Source organism: Aotus nancymaae, unplaced genomic scaffold (genome assembly GCF_030222135.1).
Source record: "Aotus nancymaae isolate 86718 unplaced genomic scaffold, 86718_ANA_hifiasm-v0.15.2.pri h1tg000021l, whole genome shotgun sequence".
Classification (NCBI taxonomy): domain Eukaryota; kingdom Metazoa; phylum Chordata; class Mammalia; order Primates; family Aotidae; genus Aotus; species Aotus nancymaae.
The window spans coordinates 20,040,545-20,053,485 of NW_026988433.1; the positions used below are offsets into that span (position 1 = coordinate 20,040,545).

General features: G+C 49.8%; 1 protein-coding gene across 3 annotated transcripts in view; it reads left to right on the forward strand.

Annotated features, from left to right (window-relative positions):
• Window positions 1–12,941, forward strand: part of RASAL1 (RAS protein activator like 1) — a 38,088-nt gene that overhangs the window by 2,648 nt on the left and 22,499 nt on the right. For all 3 annotated transcript variants that reach the window (XM_012469028.2, XM_064379790.1, XM_012469029.2), the window contains 5 exons: window positions 2,625–2,681; window positions 4,237–4,350; window positions 4,542–4,603; window positions 10,609–10,738; window positions 12,798–12,879. In XM_012469028.2, the coding sequence (XP_012324451.2) occupies window positions 2,625–2,681; window positions 4,237–4,350; window positions 4,542–4,603; window positions 10,609–10,738; window positions 12,798–12,879 (445 nt within the window). The remainder of the gene's footprint in view (window positions 1–2,624; window positions 2,682–4,236; window positions 4,351–4,541; window positions 4,604–10,608; window positions 10,739–12,797; window positions 12,880–12,941) is intronic.

Below are 12,941 nucleotides of genomic sequence, written 5' to 3' on the forward strand. Positions count from 1 at the left end.
AGAGGAGGCCTCTGCAAGTGATTTTAGAGTTATTACTATTATAAATAATAGCCACCAGTCACTGAGGGCTTAGTGTGGACCGGGTCCTGTGCTTAACACTTCATATGGTCCTATTGGCGTCTCTTATTTTACCAATGGGGAAACTGAGGACCAGAAAGGCAAAGCCACCTGCCTAAGGTCACCCAGCTGGGATTTGAACTCTGACTACTCCATGCCCAAACCAGACTGGGCAGGTGATGGCTGAGAGGACTGCTTTCCCAAGCCTGAGCTGAAGCAGGGGCCGTGGGAGAGGCCATGAGTCTGGAGAGATCAGGGGTTTGGAAGCGGCCACCCGCTCCCACTGCCGTTGCCCTCCCTGATAGGAGCCTGATAAGGCCCTCGTGCGTCAGAGCCGTGCAGCTGACTAGTGCTGAGCTCGGCTCCCAGAAGGGCCTGCAGGTCAGGCTGGGTCTGCAGGAGGGGGCGTGTCTCCCAGCCTTCTGCTAATGGGATCCCAGCCCATCTGACCCCACATCTGTAGCTGGGGAAACTGAGGAACGGGAGCCTGCATAAAGGGAGCTTAGGAGTGGAACCCAGGGAGGGAAACTGAGACACAGGGCATTACCCAGCTGCAGATGTCTGAAGGTAAAGCCAAGATAGGGAAACTGAGGCTCCTGGGGTTACTGAGTCCAATGGATTTGGGATGGAGCCAGAAGGGGAAACTGAGGCTTGGGACACTCCATAGAAGTGGATTCAGAGGTAGGACCCACAGAGGATCATGAAGACACTGGCCATCACCCATCTAAAGTGTTCAGGGATAGAAGCCAGGTAGGGAAGTGGAGGTATTGGAGTGTCCAGCCAGAGGGGGCTAAGGGAAGGACTCCAGAGAGGGAAACCAAGGCACAGGGAAGGGTCATCCAGCAAGACAGTCTCAGGCTGGAGCCAACTCTTAGTGCCAACATCCCTCTTTCCCAGAATCCCTGAGGCATTTGTGGATCTGTGACAAACTGGACACAGAGAAGGTGGCAGAGATGAAGGGAGTGGTGCTGGGGCATGGAGGGAGAGGGCCATTTTGAGGGGTAGAGGGGTCCTTGGTTAAGAATGTGGGTGTGAGCCCACAAATCTGGGTTCCATTCCTATCTCCGCTGTTACTCCCTGCCTCCAGAGAAGGGTCTTCACAAATACAGTCCTTCAGAAATAGCTCTGGAGGGCCCAATGAATGCCAGATGTGGGGGTGGGGGGTAGGGAAGAGGGGGACACAGACTCTCCCCAGGGAGTTCACAGTTTGGAAGTGTCAGGAAGGTGGTGAGACAGACACTAAATACATGGAGAAATAAGAGAGGCTAGGCATGGTGGCTCATGCCTGTAATTCCAGCACTTTGGGAGGCCAAGGTGAGTGGATTACTGGAGGCCAGGAGTTCGAGACCCAGCCTGTCCAGTATGGTGAAACCTCGCCTCTACTAAAAATACAAAAAATTAGCCAGGCGTGCTGGTGCGCGCCTGTAATCGCAGCTACTTGGGAGGCTGAGACATAAGAATTGCCTGAACTTGGGAGGCGGAGGTTGCAGTCAACCAAGATGGTGCCACTGCACTCCAGGCTGGGTGACAGAGAGTGAGACTGTCTCAAAAAAAAAAAAAAAAAGGTAAAAGAAGAAATAAGATGATTTTAGGTGGAGGTTGTTTTAAACAGGACAGTAGTGGCCAGAGACAGGCTCTCGAGGAGGTGACTTTGGACTGGGACTTTAATGGCAGGAAGGAATCATCCATGGCAGTATCAGGGCCAAAGTGTCTTAGGCAGAGGGAATAGCAGGTGCAAAGGCCCTGAGGCTGGCCCGGGGCCTGAAGAAAGACAAAGGAGTCCTGTGTGATGGGACGGTGGAGGAAGTGAGGGGCCTGCTAGACAGCTTAGGATTTGCTGGTGACTGTTATTATGAAGGGGGGTTGGCATGGATGGGTCGATGACTCATAGCTACTCAAGGGGGTGCAGCACATCTTAAGAGATTTTGAGAGTTCATTTTGAGGCCTGGGTCCCCTGGTCTGTGCCTGTAGGGAGAGTGCTGAGTCTGTCTCCACGGAGGGCTGAGAAATGGGAAGTCCCCTCCCCAGGGAAGCTCCCATTGAAAGGAAAAGCTGGGGAAACAGCATTAAGGGCCTTGCAGGGGAGAGCTGGGGACTGGCCCGTGATCCGGCCCAGCATTTGAGTTTCTCCAGCCCCCTAGGAGGTGTGTATGAACATCTCACCTGATTTTTAGAGCAGAGAAACTGAGGCCCAGAGAGGGAAGGGGACTCGCCAGATGGCACAGCCAGAGGGTGGTGAAGCTACGTGTTCAAGGCCCCCTGGCACACACTCCGGGCCTCTGCATTGGGCTTTTTGGGGCCAGGACTCTGAACCTCCTGGCCCTAGGCCTCCCTGTTCTATTTCTATGAGTGGAAGCCCAGAGTGCACAGATGTGGTGGCCTGGGCAGCTGCGACATCTGCTGCTGGTTCCCTGAGGTTTTGCCTCTTAGCCGGACTTGCTGTGTGACCCTGGGCAAGTCCCCTTCTCTGTCTGTGCCTCCATCTCCCCTGCCTGTGTAATGACTGGCACCCTCCACTGACGGCTGCCCTCCCAACCCGCTTCCTCCCGAATCCCCTCCTTCCGCAGGTCTGGGAGCAGCGACCCCTACTGCCTGGTGAAAGTGGACGACGAGGTGGTGGCCAGGTAAGGGGTGGCGACACCAGGCCTGGGGCGAGAGGAGGAAGGGTGGGGTCTCTTTCTAGACCTGGGGAATCTGGGACCAAGAATTCACATTTAAAGGACTGCTGGCTGGGCATGGTGGCTCAGCCTGTCATCCCAGCACTTTGGGAGACTGAGGTGGGAGGATAACCTGAGGTCCGGAGTTTGAGACCAGCCTGACCAACATAGTGAAACTCTGTCTCTACTAAAAATACAAAATTATCTGGGCATGGTGGCACATGCCTGTAATCCCAGCTACTCGGGAGGCCGAGGCAGGAGAATGGAACCTGGGTCGAGGAGGTTGTGGTGAGCCGAGATCGCACCACTGCACTCCAGCCTGGGCAACAAGAGCAAAACTCCATCTAAAAACCAAAAAAGGAGTGCTTAGGAGGACTCTCGGGCCTGGTGGTGGGTGCTTTGTGCACAGCTGGGATTGCCAGCTCGTCTCCCTGACCTGCCCCAGCAGCTGGCTGGATGCCCTCCCCCTCTGGACCTGATGCTGTCCCTGCTGGCTCCCTGGGGCTGACTCAGCCCTGCCAGCCTGTGCCTCCCACAGTGGCCTCCCTGGGGGCGGGCATCTCATGCTTGGCTGGACTGGCTGGTTCCGGGCCTGCCGGGTGCTGCGGGCACTGGGGGTGTGTGTGTGCGTGGGCACATGCATGTGTGTCTGTGTGTGTGTCCGCCCAGCTGGGCCTGCTTGTGAGTTGCAGGGGGTGGGGATGTTGCGGGGCTAGTGTGAGCACCTATGACCACGTGCGTATGTCCTCAGGGGTGTGCAGGGCACAGGCTTATGTGTGTGTACCAGTGTAGTGTGCGTGTACATGCATGTGTACATGGCTGCCCTGGACACGCATGTGAACACCAATGCCTGCTGATTTGGGCATACAGGCACCAGTGTGGACACATGTGAGGGTGTGAGGATGTTTGGGGTGTCTGTGAGTCTTGCAGGGCGACATCGGAATGAGCCCTGCTTGGCTCCCACCCCCGCAGGCCGAGGGACAGTTCTCAGCCCCCGCAGGCCTGATGGGGGTGGGTGGGCTGGTGGGTGGCTGAGGCCTTGGTTCCTATGGAGACAGCAGGATTGAGGATGCTCCTGCTCTGGTCCAGATGGGCTCGGAGCTGGGGGTGGGGAGCCGCCTGGGGGAGGGTCAGCTGCAGCTCCCCCCTCCACCGTCCTCCTTGTGCTCAAGCTGGCCCCTTGCTGCATTCCCCGACACCACCCCAACCCCACAGATTGATTTTCTGTGTGACCCCAGGCTGCTGTCTCTCCCTCTCTGGGCTGTAAGGAGCCTTTTAGCTCAGGAGCTGGGGAACCTTCAGAGGACCTTTGGCTGGGAAAAGGTCAGGTTTCGGGGAGAGGGTGTTTGGGAGGAAGCACTGGGGGGTCCATCTGAGGTTGGTGCTGCTGGACTGGAGGAAGAGGGCAGTGTGTGTGTGTGTGTATGTGTGTGTGTGTGTGTATGTGTGTGTGTCTGGGTCTCCATGTGTCTGCCTCCTGTGTGGCCTGAGGACCCCCAGCCCCCTGCACCTCCTTTCACAGGACAGCGACTGTCTGGAAGAGCCTGGGCCCCTTCTGGGGGGAGGAGTACACCGTGCACCTGCCTCTGGATTTCCACCAGCTGGCCTTCTACGTGCTGGACGAGGACACCGTTGGGTGTGTTGCTGGGGAAAGTGGGATGCGTGGGTTGGGGACCCAAGCCTGGGCACCTGAGGGGAGAGGGGATGTGGGTCCACACCCTACAAGGGCGTGCCCTCCCACCCAGACCTTGACACCTGCCCCCACTTCTCTCTGGGCGGGGAAAGGGAGTCCCTGACTCAGACCCTCATGTGCCCACCTTCCTGCAGGCATGACGACGTCATCGGCAAGATCTTGCTGAGCAAGGAGGCCATTACAGCTGACCCCCGAGGTGGGCGAGGGGCAGGGGCAGAGGGAGGAGGGCGCCATGCTCAGGCTGGGCATTTGCGGGGCATAACACGTGGCACCAGGGAGCACAGAGCCTTCAGTGGAAACTTATTTCTCTTGTTGCTTTTGTCTTTAATTTTTGTTTGTTTGTTTTTAATTGTTGTTAGAGATGAGGTCTTGCTGTGTCCCCCAGGCTGGAGTGCGGTGGTGCTACCATAGCTCACTGCAATCCTGAACTTCTGGCTCAAGTGATCCTCCCATCTCAGCCTCCTGCATAGCTGGGATTACAGGTGCACACCACCACACCCAGCTAAAGCTTTCAGAAATATCTTGTAGAGATGGAGTCTTGCTATGTTGCCCAAGCTGGTCTCGAACTCCTGGGCTCAAGCAATCCTCACATCTTGGCCTCCCAAAGTGTTGGGAGTACAGATGTGAGCCACCGTGCCCAGCCTGGTCTTTACTTTTTGAGCAGTTAATTTGTTTGCCTAGTTCAATATTCAGATTTTACAATAAGCAACCCGGCTACTCTGTTCCCTTCCTGACATCATCAGCTTCTTGTATATCCTTCTAGAAATATTTTAAACATACATAAGCAAGTAACAGTGGTAATAGCAGGCTGGGCATGGTGGCTCTCCCCTGTAATCCCAGCACCTTGGGAGGCAGAGGCAGAGGCAGGAGGACCGCTTGAGCCCAGAAGTCTGAGAGCAGCCTAGATAACATAGGGAGTCTCCATCACCACTACAGATTATTTTAAAATAGTAATAGTGGCAAACATTTATATACCATATATAAATATAAACAGATATATTTATGTATAATAAATATATATATAAATATGCTGACCACTAAGTTCTTTACATGTATAGTCTCAGTTACCATCATAACCCCTAGGTTCATCATATTATTAATGCCCACTTTACAGGTGAATAAACTGAGGCACAGAGGGTTGAATGACTTGCTCAAGATCACATTAATAAGTGAGGCAGCCAGGATTTGAACCAAAGTTGTCTAGTTCCAGAGTCTGTGCTTTTGTGTGTGTGTGAGAGACAGGGTCTCATTCTGTCACCCAGGCTGTGACACAGTGGTGCAATCTCAGCTCACTGCAGCCTCAGCCTCCCAGGCAGCTGGGACTACAGGTGTGCACTACCATGCCTGGCTAATTTTTGTATTTTTCGTAGAGGCAGGGTTTCACCATGTGAAACCAGGCTGGTCTTGAATTCTTGGACTCAAGTGATTCACCTGCCTCAGCCTCCCAAAGTGCTGTGGTAACAGGTGTGAGCCATTGCACTCAGCTGAGTCTGTGCTCTTAATACTGCACTGTGTTTTTTCTGTGCTTATACAAATTGCAGCCTTTTACACTCTGCTCTGTCTTGCCTTTTAAAAAAATCTTTAATTAATTAATTTATTTTTGAGATGGAATCTTGCTCTCTCTCCCAGGCTGGAGTGCAATGGCACAATCTCAGCTCACTGCAACCTTTGCCTCCCGGACTCAAGCAATTCTCCTGCCTCAGCCTCCTGAGTAACTGGGATAAAAGGCACCTGCCACCACACCCGGCTTATTTTTGTATTTTCAGTAGAGACGGGGTTTCACCATGTTGGCGGGACTGTCTCGAACTCCTGACCTCAGGTGATCCACCTGCCTCAGTCTCTCAAAGTGCTGGGATTACAGGCATGAGCCACCATGCCTGGCCTGTATCTTGCCTTTTTACTTCACTAAGTATCTCTGAGATCTTTCTATAACAGTGATCTCAGAGTTTCTGCGTTCTTCGTTTGCTATGGCTTCGTGGTGCTCCATCGTGTGGCTATACCACTGTTTATTTAGCTAGTTCCCTATCGATGGCATCTAGGGAGTTCACAGTCTTTCCCTGGCTCAAGCAATGCAGCAATAACTGGCCTGTACAAATATAATTTCACACATATGTAAGTTCTATCCATCAGTCAGATAAATTCCTAGAGGTGAATTGAAGAGTACATACATTTGTATACTTGATAGTTGTTGCTAAATCGCCCTCCATGGAGGACGTAACAATTTACTCACCCCACGCTCTCTCGCAAACAGTTCTCAAAACTTTTGATCGTATATCTGATAAGTGAAATATTGCCTCAGCGTAGGTTTACTTTGCACTTCTCCATGAGTGAGATTGAAAACCTTTTTTATATACAGTTTTGAAGGATCACTTTATTTCCTCTTCCATTTATTGTCTATTCATATTATACATGAATTTCGCCCCACACTAGGTTGTTTGCCTTTTCTTATTGATTTGTAGGAGCTCTTTACATATTGGGGGAGTTAATTCTTTGTCATATTAGCTGCAATATATTTTCTGCATTAGTCTCTTATGTTTTGACTTTGCCTATAATTTTTTCATATATACAATTTCTTTTTCTATTTTCAATCTCATATTTTTCTTTCGGTTCTGAATTTTCTGTTAGACCTAAAAAGACCTTCCCAACTCTAAGATTAAGAGAAACATTGTAAAACATAATTCCTTCTAACGTTAATGTATTGCATATATATTTGTTTGTTTTGTAGAGATAAGGTCTCACTCTGTTGGCCCGGGTGATCTTGAACTCCTGGCCTCAAGCAATCTTCCTGCCTTAGGCTTACAAGGTGCTGAGATTACAGGTGTGAGTCACCATGCCTGGCTATTTATTGCATTAATAAAAAAATTAAGTCTTTGATCTATTTGGAATTTGCCTAGATATAAGGTATGTAGTAAGGATTAAACTTCATTACTTTTTGTCTACATGGCTATTAACTGTCTCAATACCATTTCTTGAATAATGCATTATTTCCCTCAGTGGGAATTAGTTGAAAACCTACTACGCGCTGATCTTCATTATAATCATTGCTCCTATTTCATGAGGGCTTACTATCTGCCGGGCACGATGCTAAGCACTTTACATTTACTTCTCAACATGCCAGTGAAGTGAATGATCTCCAGCTTACAGTGACATGGAGCGGGGAGGTGACTTGCCCTTCTAGCAGGTGCAGAAATTGGAGTCAAACCCAAGTTGTGTCTGCCTCCAAAATCTGTGCTCTTAATCTGCCCACTGAGCTGTACCCAGTGTGCCTCAAACATCCTCCCAGGGGAGTGAAATTAAATGAATGAAGTACGAGGCCTGGCTTGCAGGAACTTGTGGACTTAGGAAGAAAAACCACATTCCCACAGAACAGGGAGCAAAAAACGAAGGAAAATGTCCATGTGTCTGCATGCATGTGGGTGTTTTTTATTTATTTAAGCAGGACAGAAATGTGGAGGCAGCAGTGGGATAGAGGTGAGATGGGACTTCAAAAGTGCTCTCCTGCTACACAACAGTGAGATCCTGGATTAAATAGGATTCCTAATACATTGTTGGACTTTTGGTAACTTTTTTTTTTTTTTTTTGAGATAGAGTCTTGCTCTGTCACCCAGTCTGGAGTGCAGTAGCATGATCTCGGCTCACTGCAACTTCCGCCTTTCAGGTTCAAGCGATTCTCCTGCCTCAGCCTCTGGAGTAGCTGGGATTATAGGTGTGCACCACCATGCCTGGCTAATTTTCTTTTTGTATTTTCTTTGAGACAGGGTTTTGCCATGTTGGCCAGGCTAATCTCGAACTCCTGACCTCAGGTGATTAGCTTGCCTTGACCTCCCAAAGTGCTGGGATTACAGGCATGAGCCACCACGCCAGGCCAAACTTCTTTACAGAACAGGAAATCCCTCAGTATTTTTTCCATCTCAAATCATGAGGCTGGGTGGAATGGCTCACATGTGTAATCCTAGCACTTTAGGAGGCCAAGGCTGGCGGATCGCTTGAGGTCAGGAGTTCGAGACCAGCCTGGTCAACATGGTGAAAACCATCTCTACTGAAAATACAAAAATTAACTGGGCATGGTGGCAGGTGCCTGTAACCCTAGCTACTTGGGAGGCTGAAACAGGAGAATCGCTTGAACCTGGGAGGCAGAGGTTACAGTGAGCTGAGATCATGCCACTTCATTCCAGCCTGGGTGACAGAGTGAGACTCCATTTCAAACAAAAATGAAAACAAAAACAAACACCATTAGCTAAAACCTGACAGGGAACAATAAACGAAAAGCAAGGAGATCATGAAGGATTTCCCCGAAAGCAAACATCAATGTCAATTCTACAGTCAACAAAGAGACTAAAACTTGGACTGGGGGAAGGTGGATGTTACTCGATATGAGGATTCTCCATTAGGCTGAGACCCTCGAGGGGTCCCAGAATAACCAACTACCGCTCCTCTCCAGGGATAAGCATCTTCACTTAGGTTTCCCACAGAGTAAGATCAAACAAACATGATTTCACAATCAAAGATCAGCAAACACACAAGGAAATGAGACACCATAGGCAATAGTCAGCAGAAACAATAATCATCTGAATTAGACCCCAAAAGACTTTAGATTCTGTAATTATAATATACAGGATTTTTAAAAAGAATCAGATTTAAAGAAATAAAACGTGTAATCCCAAGAAAGGCCGGCAACAACAGCAATAGACTACAAGTAATTATGCAGGCAGATTTTTAAAAAGAACCAAATAACATTTTTAGAGGTAAGTATAATTGTTGAAATAAAAAATTTAAATGGCTGAATGAAACATCAGATTATTCACAGTTAAAGGGAGATTTAGTGAACTGGAAGAAAGGTCTAGAGAAATTATTCAGAATTCATCTTAGAGGAAAAGAAGGAAAAAAAATAAAATAGAAGTTCAGAGACATGGAAAATAACTGTGGAGGTTTAACGTTTATTTAACTAGAGTTCCAGAAGGATAGAATTTTAAAAATTAGAGACTGGCAAAAGTCATAACAAAAATTGGGGAGAGGAAATAATTTTTAAAAATTGATCTAGAATTTTACAGAACTAAAGGAGGGATATGATTCCATAAATAGAAGAAGCACACTTTTAAATTTTAAGCAGGATTTTAAAAATCTGTATCTAGATGCATTGTGATGAAACTGCAGTGCATCAAAGACACAGCCCTTAGAATTGTATTAGGTAGAAAAGGCTGGGCAGGTGACTCCCGCCTGTAATCCCAGAGCTTTGGGAAGCCGAGGCAGGCAGATGGCTTGAATTCAGGAGTTTGAGACCAGCCTGGGCAACATGGCAAAACCTTATCTCTACAAAAACCACAAAATATTAGCTGACTCTGATGGTACACATCTGTAGTTCCAGTTACTGGGGAGGCTGAGGCAGGAAGATTGCTTGAGCTTAGGAGACTGAAGCTGCAGTGAGCCAAGATTGTGCTACGCCACTGCACTCCAGCCTGGTGATGGAAAGCCGGAAGTCACTGGAACAATATCTTTCAAAGTATTGAGTGAAATAGGGAGAAATGCCCAAGTTTTTTTTTTTTTTTTTTTTTTTTTGAGGGGAGAGTATGTTGGTATGACATGATGGAGTTCTTTTTATACCAGGGTGAAGTGTGTGACAGCACATGGCTCCTAGCATCGGCCTTAGAACTAACTACATTGCCTGTGTTCAAATTCTAGCTCTGCCATTTGCTAGCTGTGGGACCATGGACAAAGCTCTTCCTCCCTGTGCCTCATTTTTCTCATCTGAAAATGAGGATAATTGCAGCACCTGAATCAGAAGCCAGGGTCTTAACACATTTTTAATTTTAATTGAGGCAGGGCGTAGTGGTTCGTGCCTGTAATCCCAGCACTTTGGGAGGCTGAGGTGGGTGGATCGCTTGATCTCGGGAGTTCGAGATCAGCCTGGGCAACATAGTGAAACCCCATCTTTACAAAACAATACAAAAATTATCCAGGCATGGTGGTGCATACCTGAAGTCCCAGTTTGTCAGGAAGCTGAGGCAGGAGAATCACTTGAGCGCAGGAGGCAGAGGTTACAGTGAGCCAAGATCGTGCCACTGCACTCTGTCCTGGGCAACAGAACCAGACCCTGTCTCTAATAATAATAATAATAATAATAATGCTAATTGAATTTTTAAGTTAACATAATGTCCAGTACGTGGTAGACACTTCATACATGCTGGTGCCTGTGACCTCCAGGGATTGACAGCTGGATCAACCTGAGCCGAGTGGACCCAGATGCAGAAGTGCAGGGTGAGATTTGCCTGTCGGTACAGATGCTGGAGGATGGGCGGGGCCGCTGCCTTCGCTGCCATGTGCTTCAGGCCAGGTATGTTCAAGGTGGAGGTGGTGTAGGGGGTAGTCTGAGAATGAGCAGGAGTCCCCTGGGTCTCCCCTGCTGCCTTGCCTTTGGGACCTCCTCACTCCTGGGGCACTTCTGGGCTGACAGTCAGGTTCCATGTATGGACAAATAGTCCAAGCTCACTGGGTTGTAAGTTCCTGGGGCAAAATCCTGTTGAGTCCCCAGGGACTAGCAGCAACAGACCAGACAGGATGACAGGTGACAGGTGAGTGTGGAGGTATAGTCATCAAATTGTAACTGACAAATACCCAATTCATACTGGCTTAAGCAAAAGAAGTACTTTATTGGCTCATATGACTAACATATAACTTCAGGCATGGCTGGATCCAGGTGCTCAAACAATGCCATTAGGAATCTGTCTTTTAGCTCTGCTGATCTCTGTGTTAGCTTTGTTCCTAGGCAGCCTCTCCCCAGGTGAGAGATGGCCCTGGCAGCTCCAGGCTGGCCCCCTGCCAGCTTAGCCAGTCCAACAACAACAAAAAAACACTTCTATTTCCTACCATTTCCAACCACTGTCCTGGGATTAATTTTGACCCGCTCAGGCTGGGGCACATGCCTATCTCTGAACCAATTACATTGAATAATGGGTCAGGCCTGAGTCACAAGCCCATTCCTGGGGTGAAGGGAGGGATTGGGCCCCACTAAGTCATGTGAGAGAGGGGTAATGAGAAAGATGGGTCCTGTCCCAAAGAAAAATCAGACAGAAGATGAGGCAAGACCAGGAAAACCCACAGGTGGCCCTCCAGGGGCAGCAGCTCATGGGACACCCATCCTCCCTCTTGCCGACTCATCATGGCCATCCCCTTCTCCCTTCCTCAGCTCTCTGTCATCTTGCTCTCCCAAATGCCGCTACCCTTCCCCCTTCTCTCGCTCATCCCATCTTGCTGCCTCTTTTTCACCTCCCTGGCTCTCACTTTTAGGCAAATCCCTGCCAAGATTGGGAAGGGTCTCCTATTTCTAGCTTGCTGTGTGACCATAAAGCCCTTCCATGCCCTCTCTGGGCCTCTCCCACCACTTCCAGACTTTTGCTTCTAGCCTTGGCCCCAGCTGGGGCTCCCTAGAGTCTGGTTAAGGGAGAACCAGGGAGGCAGCGGACAGGCTGAAGGACTCGGCAGAGGGCAAGGGCTCCTTGTCTTTCTTGTGCCCATGGCCCCTTCCCCAGCCACAGGGCTGTGCAGGATCCTTGCAGGCATGAGAGGGACTGATTGCTGTCGCTTAGCAACCGGGCCAGCTCCTAGGAAACCGAAGAAGGCTTTGGATGCTGAGCAGGGGTGGGAAGGGAGCAGGAGGAAGAAGGAAGCAGCCCCCGGTGTGGGGGTGGGGTGCTGGTGTGTTCCTGAGTTTGGGAAACCTCAAGAAGGAGGGATGGGGAAGCTGCCTGGAGTAAGACTTTTGGGTTGTCATGGCAACCAACGGCAAGGAGTCCCTGCCTCGTGCCTTCTCTTGGGTCCTAGACAAGGTGTGGGCATGGGTGTTTGTTGAATGAATAAATGAACTGAGCAGCCACCACCTGCCAGGTGCTATGCTAGGCCCTTCACACACATCATCCCATCTCATCCTCGGCTCTATGAGGTTGGTCTGTTATTACTCCCATTTTCCAGGTGAGGAAATGAAGGCTTAGAGAGGGGAAGTGACTTTTCCTAGTGTCCCTTAGCCAATGAGTGCAGAGCCAGGCTTTGAACTTTGCATCAAGTTTCCCATCTGGGGCCTCCAGGGAATCTAAGGCTCTCCCCACCACCCCCACTGCACTTCTACTTGCTGGGCTTTGTGATGCAGGACAGGACTTTTTGGTGCCTCGTTTCCTCATCTGGAAAATAGGGACATATGAGTGCCTATCCACAGGGCGATGACAGGAAGGCACTGGGTCTTGATGGGCAAGGTGCGGGGTGTCCCTAGCTGGACCCTTATAGTGGAATAGTTCGTTGCCCTGGAAACGAGCGACATTGGAATGATCTACTCGGATCAGCCTTTCCAAGGCCCACCTTGGGTGCCATGTTCCCTCACTCCTTTCCCTGTCTGTTCCCAGGGACCTGGCTCCCAGAGACATCTCTGGCACATCTGACCCATTTGCACGTGTGTTTTGGGGCAGCCAGAGCTTGGAGACCTCAGTGAGTGGTGGGGAATGAAACCGGGAAGGAGTGGGGCATCTGGTGGTGGGGTGGGGGTCCCC